Source organism: Pan troglodytes, chromosome 7 (genome assembly GCF_028858775.2).
Source record: "Pan troglodytes isolate AG18354 chromosome 7, NHGRI_mPanTro3-v2.0_pri, whole genome shotgun sequence".
Taxonomy (NCBI): domain Eukaryota; kingdom Metazoa; phylum Chordata; class Mammalia; order Primates; family Hominidae; genus Pan; species Pan troglodytes.
Genome location: NC_072405.2, coordinates 155,106,992 through 155,125,169, shown reverse-complemented (window position 1 = coordinate 155,125,169; position 18,178 = coordinate 155,106,992). Strand labels below are relative to the sequence as shown.

Sequence of the window (18,178 nt, the reverse complement as noted above, 5' to 3'; positions counted from 1 at the left end):
TTCTCCCCCTGCTCCTAAGCTGGTCTCCTCACCTTTATCAAGTGCTATTTTTTCAACCATGCTTTATTGTGTAGGGGCCAAAGGGAAAGTTCCTCTTTGCCCTCTGAAGGTTCACTGAAAGCCAACTCATAAAAGGCAGATTTTTGGAGAAAAGGCAAATAAATGGATTTATTATTTATTTATTTATTTATTATTTATTTTTGAGATGGAGTCTCGCTCTGTCACCCAGGCTGGAGTGCAGTGGCGCGATCTCGGCTCACTGCAACCTCCGCCTCCCGGGTTCAAGCCATTCTCCCGCCTCAGCCTCCGGAGTAGCTGGGATTACAGACGCCCGCCACCACGCCCGGCCTTTACCGCCAGTTTTCACACAGAAAAGCGGGGGGAACATCAGAGTCGTGTTTTTAGGTTTTGCGGCTGGCTTTGGGGGTCTGGTCTCTGGGACTCGCCTTGGGTAAAAGGGATTCACTCTGTGAGGAGCCTCGCGGGAGAAAAGAACTGAGACTGGAGGGCTGGGAAGGTCAGAGGGAAACTGCCTCCCAGGCCTTCATTTTGGGGCGTTGTGTTCTGAGCCCCGATAATTGTAACATCTTCATAAGCGACTTTCTGGTGGTTATGGTGAATCGGGACACACGATGTATGGTGACCGACGGGGGAGCCGGGAGCCCAGCGGGGTTAGGGTTCAGGTGAGGGTTTAGGGTCGGGGCGAGCGCGGCGCGGCCCGGATGCGCAGCGTCACCGCGCCAGACCCTCCGCTCAGCTGCCGTGGGCTCTCCCCCTCCCCGACCATAGACGGCGCAGGCCTCCAGTCATCCCAGAGCGGCCCCGGAAGAATCCGGGCGGAACCGGGGCTGGCTTCCGGTTCCCGGCGTTCTCGGAGGCGCACTGAGGCCCCGCAGGGGGCGGGGAAGCCTGCGTGTGCGCAGCTCGGCCCGGCCCGCCCTCTTCATCCTAGCCCGCCCCCTCCCCGGCTCTGGACCCGGTTCTGTGAGAGGGTCCGCTCCGGGCTTGGTGCGACTGCGCAGCTCCTCGGCGCTTCCTCGGTGGCTTCCCCGGGCCGAGCAAACAGGTGGGGCAGTGTCGGACCAGGAAGGAGCGCCAAGCGGGCGGGCAGGCGGGGAGGGCGCGGGGAGGCGGCGGCCAGTCCAGGAGGAGCCTGTTCTGGGTGCCGCGGGAGCCACCGACGGGCTGCAGAGGCCGGGAGGAGGCGACCGCAGCGCGGCCCTAGAAGGCTGGACTGAGGACCACAGCTGGCTTCCGGCCTCTCCCCGGAGCCTGGGGCCTTCGGCAGCATCCCGGCGGCCTCCTTCTCACGTCCTCAGCCTTGGTGAGGCTGCACCCTCACGTGGCTCTTTGCCCCAGGTTGGCCAGGCAGGTAGAACGGCCCTGCACCCCATTTCCAGGGCCTTCAGCAGGTCTGGACCACGGGAACTGCCAGCTTTCACCCCTTAGCCGGGCGTCCCTGGATCCCCCCGGGCTCTGGCTCTGGCCGTTCTGGGATTTCAGGAGTCACTGAGCAGTAGGGCACGTCGGCCCGTGCTGCATAGTGACCTGCCTCCCGCGACCCAGGAGGCCACACCAGCAATCAGCTTCTGCCTCCTGGCCATCCTTCCACACCCCTGGTTGAATGGGGCTGAGCCTGAGTTCTCCCCACTGAAGGTAAGTTCGGGGAGACTTCAGGCCAGGGCAGTCTCCTGTCTTCTCTTGGAAACCACAGCAGCCCATGCACACAGAATGGCAGCCACATTCCAGCTTCCAGGGCACCAGGTGAGTTAACCCTCCTTCCTGCCCACCTCTTCATCTTCATCCCCATCCCAGCCAGAAGCTACTCTCCTCTGGAGCCGTGAGCCCGGCAACTGGTAAGGCCAGCCAGGGGCTCATAGCAACCGTGCGGAAAGGGTTCTGAGGGGTAGACTCGCCCTCCCGCAGGGAGAGGGGCTCTGAGCTCAGCTGGGTCCCCGTGTGGCTGAAGTTGGCTGGTCCTCAGCGCTCTCAGCTGCCCCATCAGGGACCTGCTGATACACAGTTCTTACTGACCACAGCAGGGCCCTGGCTAGTGGGGCCCCACCAGGTCAGGGCCCTTTTAGTGCAGGCTGCTGCCCCGTGGGCATGGCCTGGGCAGCGGCGATGTTTTGTTGCAGGAGATGCCGCTGACCTTCCAGGATGTGGCCGTGTACTTCTCTCAGGCGGAGGGGCAGCAGCTGGGCCCTCAGCAGCGGGCGCTCTACCGAGACGTGATGCTGGAGAACTATGGGAACGTGGCCTCTCTGGGTGAGGCTCTCTGCACTTGGCCTGGTTCGCAGTGGGGGCCTCTGAGGAGCTTGGGAGGCTGCTTTGGCTCTTTGGATCCCAAAGAAGAGGGTCCTGCCCCTTGTCCCCAGGTATCAGTCTGATCTCTACAGAAGGAACATTTCCCATGGGAAAAGCCTGCTTTGCTCCCCAGTTCTAGGGACTTCACTCCCTGTTGCCAGTGGTCCCACTGGTGTCCCTCCAGTGGCAGGAGAGCTGATGAGTGGATTCTCCTTCAGTACTTAGTCTCAGCCCACGGGCCCCCTGACCAACACAAGTGCAGGCGTACACACGTGCACACAGGGCCCATCTCTCCACACCTGGTCTGGAAGGCCCAGTGGGCCATGCCAGCTCACCAGTGTCCTCATCCTCAACAGGATTCCCTGTCCCTAAGCCGGAGTTGATCTCCCAGCTGGAGCAGGGGAAGGAACTTTGGGTCCTGAATCTTCTGGGAGCCGAGGAACCAGATATCTTGAAAAGCTGCCAGAAAGGTGAGAATGGATGGGATGCTAATCCTGGGAGCAGCCTCCCAATCCTGCCTTAAGAGGCTCCAAGCGAGGGACAGCTGGGGCATGATGTTCATGTTAATGGCCTCCTCCAGGGGCAGTCTCACAGATACAGCCCCCTCTACAAATGTGAGCATGTGCACATGCTTTAGAAGTTTTGTCTTGCTGGTCTGTTTCTTTGCTTTAAAAATATATATATACTACTTCTGATCATATTTTTGTTTTGGTGATTTACCTTGATAACAACTTCATTCCCTTCTTTATATAATACACTTATTTCCTTTTGACAATAGATATTGGTACCCTACCATGTCCTTTTTATTCTTCACCCCATTCTCTCCTTCATTTGCCAATTTTAGTCAGTAGTAGTTTTTTTTTTTTTTTCGAGACAGAGTCTCACTCTGTCACCAGGCTGTAGTGCAGTGGCACGATCTCGGCTCACTGCAACCTCCGTCTCCCTGGTTCGAGCAATTCTCCTGCCTCAGCTTCCTGAGTAGCTGGGTCTACAGACGCACACCACCATGCCCAGCTAATTTTTGTATTTTTAGTAGAGACGGGGTTTCACCATGTTGGCCAGGATGGTCTTGATCTCTTGACCTCGTGATCTGCCCACCTCAGCCTCCCAAAGTGCTAGGATTACAGGTGTGAGCCACCGCGCCCGGCCAGTCAGTAGTCTTTTTTTTGTTGTTTATGTTTTTGAGAAAGAGTCTTACTCTTATTACCCAAGCTGGAGTGCTGTAGTATGATCTCGGCTCACTGCAACCTCCACGTACCAGGCTCAGGCAATCCTCCCACCTCAGCTTTCCAAGTAGCTAGGACTACAGGCACATGTCACCATACCTGGCTAGTTTTTTTTTTATTTTTGTTGAGACAAGGTTTCACCACGTTGCCCAAACTGGTCTTAAATTCTTGAGATCAAGTGATCCATGTCGACCTCCCAAAGTGCTGAGATTACAAGCATGAGCCACTGCACCTGACCAGTGGCTTTTTTTAATGTTTACCTTTGTTCTATTGAATATACATCTACCACTTGATATGTCAGCTGTAAGTATTATCTTTGACTGCCAGCTACTGAGACAGTCAACAAGCTTGTTCTACTTTTCTCCCTTTTCCTCCTCATTCCTTTCCCAATTTTTGTTGGTTATATCGTTTCTACACTGTCAGAACATATAACACTTTACAACTCATATCCGCAGCTTTATTACTGTCTTATATCTGCAGTTAAGTATGTTATTAATAATTGTTTACCTCTGGTCCTTCTACCAAAAATTTCCCCATCTCTTGGTTGGCTGGAGCTTGTCTTCTAGTTTATTCAGAAAGGCTCATGAAAAATATACCCCATATTTGTGCACATTCAAAATTGGTTGAATAAAGCATTTGGTTTCTACATGTAAGAGCTAAGATTATTGTAAAATTATATCGTTTTCTCAAAGTGCAGCTTTAGGTGCATCTCACAAAAGTTTAATATGTTGTATTTTCATTAACATTTAGTTCAAAATGTTATCTAGTTTTTCTTGTGACTTCTTCTTTGACCCAATGATTATTTGGACATGCATTAATTTCCAGATAGTTGGTGTTTTCCTAGTTATCTTATTGTTATTGTCATTTAATTCCATTGTGGTCAGAGAACATACTCTGTATTATTTCATTCTTTTCATATTTGTTGCTTCTTGTTTTATGACCCCAAATGTGGTCTCTCCCAGTACAAATACCATGTGCACTGAAAAAGAATGTGTATTCTGCCATTTGGGGGTTAGATAAATATCAGTTAAGTCAAGGTGGTTGATGGTATTGTTCAGGTCTTCTGTATCCTTGCTGATTTTTTTTTTTTTTGTCTAGTTATTCTTACAGTTGCTGAGAGAGGGGTGTTAAAATACAGAAGTATGATTGTGGAATTGTCTTTTCTTCACTTTAATTTTTGTAGTGTTGGCTTCATGTATCTTGAAGCTGTATTATAAGACTTACTTCTCTTACGACTATCATTATGAGAGATAAGAGAATTCCTGTTTGTCTCTGGTAATACATTTTGTTTTGAAATATATTTTATCTAATATTAATGTAGCAATTCCATCCTTCTTATACTTACTGTTAGCATAGTATATCTTTTTTCATCCATTTAATTTCAACCTGTGTCTTTACACTTAAAGTGAATCTCTTGCAGATATCATACAGTTGGGTCTTGTTTCTTCATCCTAACAATCTTTGTCTTTTAATTGTAGTGTTTAGTCTGTTAATGTTTAATGTAAATTGTTTATATGGTTCAGGAATGCACTTGTGCATAATATTTTATTTTTTACTTAACACCTCTTCTGTTTTTTAAATTCCTCTTTCCGGCCTTTATTTGGGTTATTTGAATACTTTTTATAACTCCATTTAAATTTTATTATTTGCTTTTTACATAATTTTTTTGCATTATTTTTTACAGTGATTTTCCTAAGGTTTACAGTATACATAAGTTTCCACAGTTTACTTACAGTTCATTTATGTACTACTTCACATAAATCCAGAAATCTTGTAACCATCCCTCCCATCCTTTTTGTTATAGTAGTTATGTGTAATACATCTACATAACATTTTAAACTCAGAAAGACAATGTGATAATTTGTTTTAAACAGTTATATAGTTTATAAAAAATGAAAAGGAAAAAGGCCAAATAAATAGTATTTTAGCTGTTTCTGACATGTAAGGACTTTAGAAGTCATCACTGTGTCCTAACAAGTAAAAAGCTGAACAAACTGAAAAATCAACAAATCTTAGCTCCATCAGAGAGGTGTGAGGTCAGAGGACAAATCACTGCTCTCAAAATTGGAGAGGTATGGCCGGGTGCGGTGGCTCACACCTGTAATCCCAGCACTTTGGGAGGTCAAGGCAGGTGGATCAGTTGAGGCCAGGAGTTCAAGACCAGCCTGGCCAACATGGTGAAACCCTGTCTCTATTAAAAACACAAAATTAGCTGGGCATGGTGGTGGGTTCCTGTAATCCCAGCTAATCGGGAGGCTGAGGCAGGAGAATCGCTGAAACTCAGGAGGTAAAGGTTGCAATGAGCCGAGATTGCACTACTGCACTCCAGCCTGAGTGACAGAGCAAGACTCTGTCTAAAAAAGAAAAAGAAAAAGAAAAAAAAACTCTGGAGAGATAAACAGGCAGATACAAAGAATCACAACCACATCTTGTGAGCAATAATCTCCCAGGGAACCGGTGGCCAGATGGGTAAGCCTAAAATGTAATTGGCAAATTGCTAGAGGCTCAGTGTGGACAACTCTGAAAAAAAACTCCAGGGGGACCCGGTCATGGGAGGACCCCATGCTTTTGTGAGCTTTACCTCCAGGAGCTCTAGTAGGTACTGACAGTGAATATCAGAGAAAAATCTCCTTGTGCTTCTGGCAGGAGGAAGTGAAAAGGGACCACTTTGGAATATACCATTCTGTTCTTAACAAGACCTGCCCTCAGGAGAAACAATTTTACCAGGGCCTAACCTGCTGGTGTTTTTATCAGAACTTAACCTACCTGGGGGAAGGGAAATACCTAACACTAGCTACTTCTGGATATTCTGTCCCACCTAATGGCAGGTGGGGGAAGCTGAAAAGCACTTGGGAAGTTCATAGTCCAGGGACACAAGCTCAGCAAGACTGAGCCCTGCTCATAGTATCATAGAACACTTTCCCGCCCCAACACCTGAAAACAGGATGAAAGCCCTATTTACTGCAATTCCTTTTACCCAGTGTATCATGTCTACCTATCAACAGAAAATTACAAAGCATACTTAAAAGGCAGAAAATGCAGTCTGAAGAGACTGAACAAGCATTAGAACCAGAGTCAGTCGTGGCAGGAGTGTTGGAGTAATCAGACCAGGTATTTTTTTAAAACTATGATTAACATGCTGAGGGCTTTAATGGAAAAAGTAGACAGTATGCAAAAACAGATTGATAATGTAAGCAAAAGAGATTAAAATTTTAAGAAGCTGGATGTGATGGCACATACCTGTATTTGCAACTCCTCATAGTGTAGCAGGATTGCTTGAGCCCAGGAGTTCAAGGCCAGCCTAGGCAGCATAGTGAGATCGTCTTTCTTAAAAAAAAGAAAAGAAAGAAAAGAAAAGAAAAAGAAATTTTAAGAATTTTTTAAATACTAGAGACCAAAAACACCATAACCGAAAGGAAGAGTGCCTTTGACAGGCTTGTTAGTGGATGGTACAGGGCCTCCAAGAGATTGTTATTTGAAAGTGGACTTGTATTAGCTGTAAATGCAGATTGCCAACCAATTTAAAAAGTTAAAAAAGAAGTATAGTTGATATGCTAAAAAAGGATATAAAATGGAATTACATATAATAGAATGCTCAGGTAAACCCACAAAAGGTAGAAGAGTATGGAAAACAAATAGGAATGAAGAACAAGGGCAAAAAGTAGAAAATGGTAACAAATGTGGTAGATGTTAATTCAGCAACATCAGTAATCACCTTTTTAAATTTTTTTTTTATTTTTTTGAGACAGTCTCACTCTGTCCCCCAGGGTGGAGTGCAGTGGCACAGTCCCAGTCTATTGAAAGCTTTGACCTCCCAGGCTCAAGTGATCCTCCCACCGCAGCCTCCCAAGTAGCTGGGACTACAGGCATGTACTACCACACCTGGCTGATTTTTGTGTTTTCTACAGACAGGGTTTCACCATATTGTCCAGGCTGGTCTCGACCTCCTGGTCTCAAGACATCCACCCACCTTGGCCTCCCAAAGTGCTGGGATTACAGGAATGAGCCGCTGTACCCAGCCAGTAATCCCCTTTTTAAAAAGTTATTTATTTATATTTTTAGAGATGGGGTCTCACTCTGTTGCTCAGACTAGAGTGCAGTAGCTTGATCATGACTCATGGCAGCCTTGACCCCCTGGGCTCAAGCGATCCTCCCACATCAGCATCCCGGGCAGCTGGGACTACAGGTGCATGTCACCACATCCAGCTCTTTTTTTATTTTTGTAGAGATCAGGTCTCACTATTTTGCCCAGGTTGGTCTCAAACTCTTGAGCCTCAAGCAGTCCTCCTGCTTTGGCCTCTTAAATCACTGGTATTACAGGCCACAGTGCCTGGCCCCAACTGTGTTTTCTATAAGGAACCTACTTCGGCCAGGAGTGATGGCTCCTATAATTCCAGCACTTTGGGAGGCCGAGGTGGGAGGATCCCTTGAGCCTGGGAGTTTGAGACCAGCCTAAACAACATAGTGAGAAATCATCTTATCAAAAAGTTAAAAAGATTAGCTTGGTGTGGTGTTGTGTACCTATAAGTGTCAGCTACTCAAGAGGCTGATGTGGTAGGATCGCTTGAGCCCAGGAGGTTGAAGTTGTAGTGAGCTGTGATTGCACCACTGCTCTGCAGCCTGGGCAACAGAGCAAGACCCCATTGCAAAGAAAAAAGAAACCTGCTGTCTCATGACAAGATCTTGCCGTGAACAAAAAAAAAGAAAAGAAGCCCACTTTAAACATAAAAACACAAAAGGGATGGAGAAAGATAGTAATCCAAAGAAAGCGGAAATGTCTTACTACTTTAGACACAAAACATAACAGATCTTGAGGTGTATGGGCCTAACAACAGCATCAAAATATGTGAGGTTGGCCAGGCACGGTGGCTAACACCTGTAATCCCAGCACTGGGAGGCCGAGGCGGGCAGATCACTTGAGGTCAGGAGTTCAAGACTAGCCTGGCCAACATGATGAAACCCCATCTCTACTAAAAACACAAAAATTAGTCAGGCATGGTGGAGTGCACCTGTAATCCCCCCTACTCGAGAGACTAAGGCAGGAGAATCGCTTGAACCTGGGAGGTGGAGGTTGCAGTGAGCCAAGATTGCACCATTGCACTGCAGCCTGGGCGACAGAGTGAGACTCCATCTCAAAATAAAAAAGTGAGGTTGTCAAGTGTGGTAGTCATGCCTGTAATCCCAGCACTCTGGAAGGCCAGGAAGGGCAGATAACTTGAGCCCGGGACGTTGAAGCTGCGGTGAGCTATGATCACGTCACTGCACTCCAGGCTGGGCAACTGAGTGAGACACTATCTCTAAAACCAACAAAACAAGCTGGACACGGTGGCTCACACCTGTAATCCCAGCACTTTGGGAGGCTGAGGCGGGTGGATCACCTGAGGTCAGGAGTTCAAGACCAGCCTGACCAACATGGAGAAACCCCATCTCTACTAAAAATACAAAATTAGCCGGGCGTGGTGGCTCATGCCTGTAATCTCAGCTACTCGGGAGGCTGAGGCAGGAGAATTGCTTGAACCCAGGAGGCAGAGGTTGCAGTGAGCCGAGATCGCGCCATTGCACTCCAGCCTGGGCAACAGAGCGAGACTCCGTCTCAAAAAACAACAACAACAAAATATGTGATGCAAAAACTGATAGAACTACAAGGGGAAATAGATGAATTCACTGTCTGCAGTTGGAGATCCAGCACCCTCTATCGTAAATGGACAGATCCAGCAGGATGCAGTTGAGTTTAACAGCACCATCACATCAGTCAGCCGGGAATAATTTACATCTGTAGACTGCTTCATCCAGCAATGGCAGAATGCACATTCCTGCCAAGCTCATGTGGAACATTCACTAAGATAGACCACATTCTGGGCCACAAAACACACTTTAACATACTTGAAGAATAGAAAACATAGAATGTCTATTCTCAGACCACAATGACATGAAACTAGAAATGAAACCAGAAAGATAGCTAGAAAATCCTAAAGTACTTGGCAAATAACACACTTCCAAATAACACACTTCCAAATAACACGAGTCAAAGAAGATATCTCAAGATAAATTTTAGAATATTTTGAATTAAGTGAAAATGAAAATAAAACTTACCAAAATTTGTGGAATGCTGTGAATGCAGTGCTTAGAGGGAAATTTATAGCATTGACTGCATGTATTATAAAATGGGAAAGATCTAAAATCATAATGTAAGCTTTCACTCTAGGAAACTGAAAAAGAAGAGCAAATTAAATACAAAGTAAGCAGAAGAAAAGAAATAAAAATTCAAGCAGAAATCAATGAAATGGAAAACAGGAAATCAACAGAGAAAATCAACGAAACCAGAAGATGGTTTGAAAAAACAATAAGTAAACCTTTAGCCAGACTAAGGCAAAGAAGAGAGAGGACACAAAATACTAATATCAAATGAAAGAGGGAACATCACTACAGAGATGTCCCACAGACTTTTAAAGGGTAATAAAAAAAAGATGAACAATTCTGTGCCCAGATTTGATAAATGAACCAATTCCTTGAAGTACACAATCTCCCGAACACGGGAAGAAATAGACAATCTGAATAGGGCTATGCAACAATAACCTTCCAAAATAGAATCCACTGGGCTCAGATGGGTTCACTTACGACTTCTACCAAACATTTAAGGAAGAAATTATACCAGTTCTCTATAATCTCTTCCAGAAAATAAAAACAGAGGGAATACTTCCTAACTCATTATATGAGGTCAGCGTTACCCACCCAAATGCCAAAACCAAACAGACATTACAAGAAAAGGAAACTACAGACAGACACCTCTTATGAACATAAATGCAAAAATCCCAACAAAATATTAGCAAATCAAATCCAACAATGTATAAAAAGAATTATATACCATGACCAAGTGGGATTTGTCCCAGGTTTACAAGGCTGGTCCAACATTAGGAAATAAATTAATGTAATGTGATGTACCACATCAACAGGCTGAAGAAAGATCATGTGGTCATATCAGTAGATGCGGAGAAAGCATTTGACAAAATCCAACCTCGATTCATGATTACAAATTCAACAAACTAGGAATAGAGAGGAACTTCCTCAAGTTGATAGAGAGCATCTACAGAAAATTACATTTTCCTTTATACTGGCAACGAAGAAGTGGAATTTGAAGTTAAAAACACATTATTTACATTAGCACCACCAAAGATAAAATACTTAGGTGTAAGTCTAACAAAATATGTACAAAATCTATGAGGAAAAATACAAGACTGATAAAAATATATCAAAGAAGAGCTAAATAAATGAAGAGATAGTCTGTTCATGAGGAAAACTCAGTATCACGATGTCAGTCCTCTGCTTGATTTACAGATTCAACCCAATCTCAATCACAGTCTCAGGGGCTAAGTGTGGTGGTTTATGCCTATAATCCAGCACTTTGGGAGGCTAAGGCAGGAGGATCGCTTAAGCCCAGGAGTTTAAGACCAGCCTAGGCAACATAGTGAGACCCCATATCTACAAAAATTTTTTTTGTTAGCTAGGCCTGGTGGCATGTGCCTATATTCCCAGCTATTTGGGAGGCTGAGGTGGGAGGACTGCTTGAGCCTAGGAGTCTGAGGTTTCAGTAAGTGATGATCATGCCACTGTATTCTAGCCTGGCTGACAGAGCAAGACCCTGTCTCTAAAAAACGAAAAAAACTCAGCAGGTTATTCTGTGGATATTAGCAAACTGATTGAAATGTTTATAAGGAGAGGTAAAAGACCCAGAATAGTCAACTCAATATTGAAAGAGAAGAGCAAGGTTGGAGGACCCATAGTACCCAATTTCAGTACTTTTACTATAAAGCCACAGTAATCAAGGCAGTGTGGTATTGGTCAAAAAACAGAAAAAATATATCAGTGGAACAGAACAGAGAGCCCAGATATAAACCTGCATAAACATATGCAACTGATCTTTGACAAGGGAACAAACACACCTCAATGTAGAAAGGATGATCTTTTCAAGAAATGGTGCTGGAATAACTGAACATCCACATGCCAAAAAAAAAAAAAAAAAAAGAATCTAGACACCCGTCACAAAAAATTAACTTAAAATGTGTCTTATTCTGCTCAGACTTAAAACCACAAGCTGAGTGCTTAAAACACTAACTTTCCTCCGCTCCCCGTCCCCCTCCATATGGAGTCTCGTTCTGGTCACCCAGGCTGGGGTGCTGTGGCACAATCTCTGCTCACTGCAACCTCCGCCTCCTGGGTTCAAGTGATTCTCCTGCCTCAGCCTCCCTAGTAGCTGGGATTACAGGCGCCTGCCACCACGCCCAGCTGGTTTTTGTACTTTTAGTAGAGATGGGGTTTTGCCATGTTGGCCATGCTGGTCTCGAATTGCTGACCTCAGGTGATCTGCCCGCCTCGGCTTCCCAAAGTGCTGGGATTACAGACATGAGCCACTGCGCCCGGCCTTATTTTCTTACAGTTCTGGAGGCTACACGTCCGAGATCAGTGTGTTAGCATGGTTAGTTTCTGGTGAAGGGTCTCTTTCTAGGTTACAGATGACTGCCTTCTCACTGTGTCCTCACATGGTGGAGAGAGAAAGTGCAAGTTCTCTGGTATCTCTTCTTAGAAGAGCACTGATTCTGCCATGACGACCCTCATGACCTCGCTTAACTCGAATGACCTCTCAAAGACCCCATCTCCAAACGTCATCACATTGAGGCTTCAACATGTGAATTTGGGGTGAGCAGGACACATTTCATTCCATGGCAAAATGGATCATACATCTAAATGTAAACCACAAAACTATGAAACTTCTAGATGATAATATAGGAAAAAAAGAGGTGACCTTGGTTTGACAAATGAGTTTTTAGGTACAACACCAAAGGCACAATCCATGGAAGAAACAATTGACAAGCTGGACTTCATTAAAATGAAAAACTTCTGCTCTGTAAAAGACGGCATCAACTTTGGGAGGCCGAGGCGGGCAGATCACCTGAGGTCAGGAGTTCGAGACCAGCCTGGCCAACATGGTGAAACCCCATCTCTACTAAAAATACAAAAACCAGCTGGGTGTGGTGGTGGCACCTGTAATTCCAGCTACTCCAGAGGCTGAGGCAGGAGAATCGCTTGAACCCGGGAGGCAGAGGTTGCAGTGAGCCGAGACTGAGCCACTGCACTCCAGCCTGGGTGACAGAGTGAGACTCCATCTCCAAAAAAAAAAAAAAAAAAAGACAACATCAAGAGAATGAGAAACAGTCCATAGATTGGGAGAAGATATTTGTAAAAGGCACATATAAATGACCATTATCCAAAATACACAAAAAACTCAATAAGAAAATGAACAGCCCATTTTAAAAAATGGGTGAAAGGCCTGAATAGGCTCTGAATGGAAGGAGATACCCAGATGACAGGTGGGCATTGTGAGAAGATCAATGTCATATATCTCTAAGGAATTGCACATTAAAACAGTGAGATTCCACTGCACACCTATTAGAATGGCCAAAATCCACACCACTGATAACCCCCAGTGCTGGCCAAGATGTGGAACAGGAACTCTGATTCATTGCAGGTGGGGATGCAAAACGGTGGTCACTCTGGAAGACAGTTCGACAGTCTTACAAAACTAAACATACCTTTACCATGTGATCCAGCAATTTTGTCCCTTTGTATTTACCCAAATGAATTGAAAATTTATGTCCACACAAAATCCTGCACACAGATATTTACGGCAGCCTTATTCATAATTACTAAACCTTATTCATAATTTCATAATTACCAAAAGTCGGAAGCAACCGAGACGTTCCTCAGTAGATAAGCGGATAAATAAACCATTGGCCCATCCAGAGAATGGAATCATATTCAGGGCTAAAAGGAAATGATTGGCCGGGCACGGTGCTTCATGCCTGTAATCCCAGCACTTTGGGAGGCCAAGGCAGGTGGATCACTTGAGGTCAGCAGTTCGAGACGAGCCTGGCCAACATGATGAAACTCCGTCTCTACTAAAAATACAAAAATGAGCCAGGCATGGTGGTCGGTGCCTGTAATCCCAGCTACTCAGGAGGCTGAGGCAGGAGAATCACTTGAACCTGAGAGGTGGAGTTTGCAGTGAGCTGAGATGGTGCCACTGCACTCCAGCCTGGGCGAAACAGTGAAACTGCGTCTCAAAAATAAAATAAATAAAAATAAATGAGCTACGAAGCTGTGAAAAGACATAGAGGAACCTTAAATGCACATTACCAAGTGAAAGCAGTTAGTCTGAAAAGATTATACAGTTGGCCTTTGAACAACACGGGTTTGAACTTCCCAGGTCCACTTATATGTGGATTTTTTTCAACCAAACACATGTGAAACCCGTGTCCAGAGGGCTGACTTCATATAAGTGGATTCTGAAAGGCCAGCTGTGGAACTTGAGTATGCATGGATTTGGGTATACGTGGGGGTCTCGGACCCAATCCCCTTTGTTTACCAACGGACACCTATACTGTATGATTCCAACTATGTGACATTGTGGATGAGGCAACACTATAGAGACAGCAAAAAGATCAGCAGTGCCGAGGAGTAGAGAAGCAGGGTGAAGCCAGAGGATTTTTAGGGCGGTGACACTATCTGTACAGTACTGCAGTGGTGGATGCAAAACCCACAGGTCACGCAGCACCACGAGTGAGCCCTGAACTGAGATTTTAGATGGTCATGATGTGTCAGTGTGGGTTCATTCATTGTGACGCTGTTATCACTGTTGCGGGAGGTAAGTAGTGGGGGAGGTGTGTGGGGGGTGGGGTATGTAGGAACTGTGTTTTCTGCTTAATATTGCTGTGAAATGCTCTAAAAATAAAGTATTTTCAAAAAAATCTCATGTTTCCCCAGATTTTCCATCTCTAGTGCTCTTCATCCCTTTCTGATGATCTGAGTTTCTAGCTGGCACCATTTCCCTTCAGCCCAAAGACCTTTGCATTTCTCGTGGTGCGAGTCTGCTGCCCCAGTTCTTAGTTTTCTCGTGTATGAAAGTACCTTTATTTTGCTTTTTTTTTTTCCTTTTCCCATTCAGCACTTTAAAGCTGCTATTTTACTCTTTTCTGGCCTCCTTGACTTTCGACGAGGAGTCAGCCATTCACGGGATCACTGGCTCGTGGTGTGTCGTGGGTCACTCTCCTGCTTTCGAGGTGAGCTGCCTGTCGGTTCGGTTCCCAGCAGGTGGACTCTGATGTACTGCAGCACTGGCCTCTTGGTTTTTACTCTGCTAGGTGTTCATATAGCATCTTGATCCTGTAGATTTCTGTCTTTCATCAAATTTGGGAAATTTTTGACCATTATTTCTTCACATCTCTTTCTGTACCATTCTCTTTCTGGTCTCCTGAGATACCAATTATAAGTGACCATTTGAATTATCTAACAGATTTGTAAGGCTGTTTATTATTTTTAAAATATTTTTATCTGTATTCTTCAGATAATTTCTGTTCATCTCGATTCAAGTTGACTTACTCTTTCCTTTATTGTGCCCATTCAGCTGTTAGTCTGTCAAGTAATGCTTTATTTCAGAGATTGTGTTCTTCAGTTCCAGAATGACTGTTTTATTCCTTTTTATTATTTCTGTGTCTCTGCTGAGAGTTTTCACTCCCTGAGATTTTCCTGTTTTGTTTTACTTCACTGAGGATAATTATAATTCCTGTTTTTAAATCCTTGTCTGTTAGTTCCAACATCTGACTCATTTCAGGGTCAGATGGTTGATTTCCTTTTCTCACAAAAACGTGCTCTATTTTCTTGGTTCTTTATGTGTTTGTTAATTTTGGAGTAGAGACTGTGGATTCTGTATGTATGGGTGTATGTGTATCTGCATCGTGTGTATGTACATGTTTATGCATGTGAGTGTGTGTGAGTGTGCGTATGAGTGTGTGTGTACATCTGTGCAGCTGGTCACCAGCGTGTACCTTCACAAGTTAGATTTTGCTGGCATATCCACGAGCTGTCACCACTGTGCCCTGGGCACCAAGCTTTCTGAGGCTTGTGTGTTGGCCTGTCCCAGGGCTCTGCCATCGTCAGTATTGGCCCCACTCACAGATGTTCTTTCCTGGGTTGGGCCAGCTCCTTTTGGACACTTTTGAGATCCACCTCGGGCCCGTCTGCGTTTGCGATGCTGCTTTTCTGTGGCTCCTTCCGGCTACTGGGACTGTTCCCATCTGGCATTGCCTTCGGCAGCACTTCCGAGGAACTCAGCCTCCAGGGCCTCCTGTTGTCCTTGAAAATGCAGTTTTATTTCATTATTTTTATTTATTTATTTTTGGGGGGGGTTTGTTTCTTTTTTTTTGTTTCTTGTTTTTTGAGACGGAGTTTCGCTCTTCTTGCCCAGGCGCCATCTCAGCTCATCACAACCTGCGCCTCCCAGGTTCAAGTGATTCTCCTGCTTCAGCCTCCCGAGTAGCTGGGATTACAGGCACCTGCCACCAAGCCCAACTAATTTTGTATTTTTAGTAGAGATGGGGTTTCACCATGTTGGTCAGGCTGGTCTCGAATTCCTGAGCTCAGGCAATCTGCCCGCCTCAGCCTCCCAAAGTGCTGGGATTACAGGCGTGAGCCACCATGCTGGTCTATTTTTATTTTTATTTTTTTGAGATTTAGTCTTATTCTGTTGCCCAGGCTGGAGTGCAGTGGTGCCATCTTGGCTCAATGCAACTTCTGCCTCCCAGGTTCAAGTGATTCTCCTGCCTCAGCCTCCCAAGTAGCTGGGATTACAGGTGCTTGCCACCATACCCTGCTAATTTTGTATTTTTAGTAGAGACAGGGTTTCACCATGTTGGCCAGGGTGGTCTCGAACTCCTGACCCTCAGGTGATCCACCCACCTCAGCCTCCCAAAGTGCTGGGATTACGGGCATGAGCCACCGCGCCCAGCCTGAAAATGAAGTTAAAACACAACAAAACTTCATTTTGCTTGTTTGTATTTTTCTGTTGTTATTATTTTTGAGACGGAGTTTCGCTCTTGTTGCCTAGGCTAGGGTGCAATGGCGCGATCTCGGCTCACAGCAACCTCCACCTCCCGGGTTCAAGCCATTCTCCTGCCTCAGCCTCCGGAGTAGATGGGATTACAGGCATGCACCACCACACCTGGCTAATTTTGTATTTTTAGTAGAGATGGGGTTTCTCCATGTTGGTCAGGCTGGTCTCGAACTCCGGACCTCAGGTGATCTGCCCGCCTCAGCCTCCCAAAGTGCTGGGATTACAGGCGTGAGCCACGGCACCTGGCATGTATTTTTCTGTTGTTATTTTTGTGGTTTCCTGAAGACATGAGAAGATTCAGAGCTAAACTTTGTTCCCACTGGGACCAGATAATGAAATTCTTTTTTTTTTTTTTTTTTGAAACAGAGCCTTGCTCTGTCACCAAGGCTGGAGTGCAGTGGTGCGATCTTGGCTCGCTGCAGCCTTACCCTCCCAGGTTCAAGTGATCCTCCCGCCTCAGCCTCCTGAGTGGGACTACAGGTGCGCTCCACCATGCCCAGATAATTTTTGTATTTTTGGTAGAGACAAGGTTTCACCATATTGGTCAGGCTGGTTTTGAACTCCTGGGCTCAAGCAATCTACCTGCCTTGGCCTCCCAAAGTGCTGGGATTACACTTTGGGAGGCCAAATACATGAGGGAGCATCAAAATACATGAGGTTTCCGGGCACCGTGGTCACACCTGTAATTCCGGCACTTTGGGCATTTTTGTTGCTATGTAGTTCATATGTCCAGCGTAGGCTATTTCAGCAAAATAAGGTTCCTAGCATCCCTGGGCTCTATATTTTGTAGAAAGCCCTGTAGGTTGGAGTCTAGTTGCAAGTCCATAGTTGGGCAGAGGCAACCCTTTTGATCCTAGTTTAGGCGGGGGAGTGGAGTCATGATTTGTGATCCTAGTTTGGGGAGGCGGAGTCGTGATTTGTGATCCTAGTTTGGCGGGGTGGGGTCATGATTTGTGATCCTAGTTTGCGGGGGTGGGGTCGTGATTTGTGATCCTAGTTTGGGGGAGTGGAGTTGTGATTTGTGATCCTGGTTTCGGGGAGTGGAGTCGTGATTTGTGATCCTAGTTTGGAGGGGTGGAGTCGTGATGGGAGTCTGCAGCAGGGAGGGTCTGTGTTCTCGGTGTTGAAGTTGGAGCGATGTCATCCCCCATGAGATGGGGGCTGTCCAGGTAGATGAATGGTGTGTCCCCAGTTGGCCACCCCTGTCAGGAAGGCCTTGTAGTCCCCTGGGAGGGCTGCTCTGTGCATCTCTGGCACTGTTTCAAGTGTCACCCTGCATTTATTGTGATCCCTTGCAGACTAAAGTGAGGAAGCCCTAGGAGGCAACTTCTTCTCAAACAGGTGACCCCACGGGGTTGCCTTGAACAAGAAAACCATCCTGTTTCCACAAACAGGTGCCCCCACGAGGTTGCCTTGAACGAGAGAACTGTGCTGTTTCCACTTGCCTGACTGAGTCTAAATCTATGGGCAGAAGGCAGTTTGGACTTGCAGGCATGTTGCATCACGAGGCTGCCAATTGGACTGATTGGTCCTCCAACACCATGAGCAAGGGGCGGGGGATGAGTAAAGCCACACCCTCCTGGAGTTGGGGAAGACCCTGTGTGTCAGGTCAGCCTGGTCCCGCAGGTGCCATTTCCATGTAGCAAGGAGGCACCTGCCTGTGCTGGGTGGGAGGTGTCCTGAGCTGTGGCATGGTGGGGAT

At 45.9% G+C, this 18,178-nt stretch overlaps 1 protein-coding gene across 3 annotated transcripts in view; it reads left to right on the top strand.

Annotated features, from left to right (window-relative positions):
• The first annotated feature begins 298 nt into the window (after positions 1–298).
• Positions 299–18,178, top strand: part of ZNF251 (zinc finger protein 251) — a 35,136-nt gene continuing 17,256 nt past the window's right edge. The window contains exons 1-4 of one of the 3 annotated variants that reach the window (XM_063816726.1): positions 299–1,066; positions 1,657–1,764; positions 2,139–2,268; positions 2,664–2,777. In XM_063816726.1, coding sequence (XP_063672796.1) covers positions 1,732–1,764; positions 2,139–2,268; positions 2,664–2,777 — 277 coding nt within the window. In that variant the 5' untranslated portion in view covers positions 299–1,066; positions 1,657–1,731. Of the gene's footprint in view, positions 1,765–2,138; positions 2,269–2,663; positions 2,778–18,178 lie in introns of all 3 variants that reach the window. The other 2 variants (XM_063816727.1, XM_001159006.7) reach the window with 2 other exon arrangements.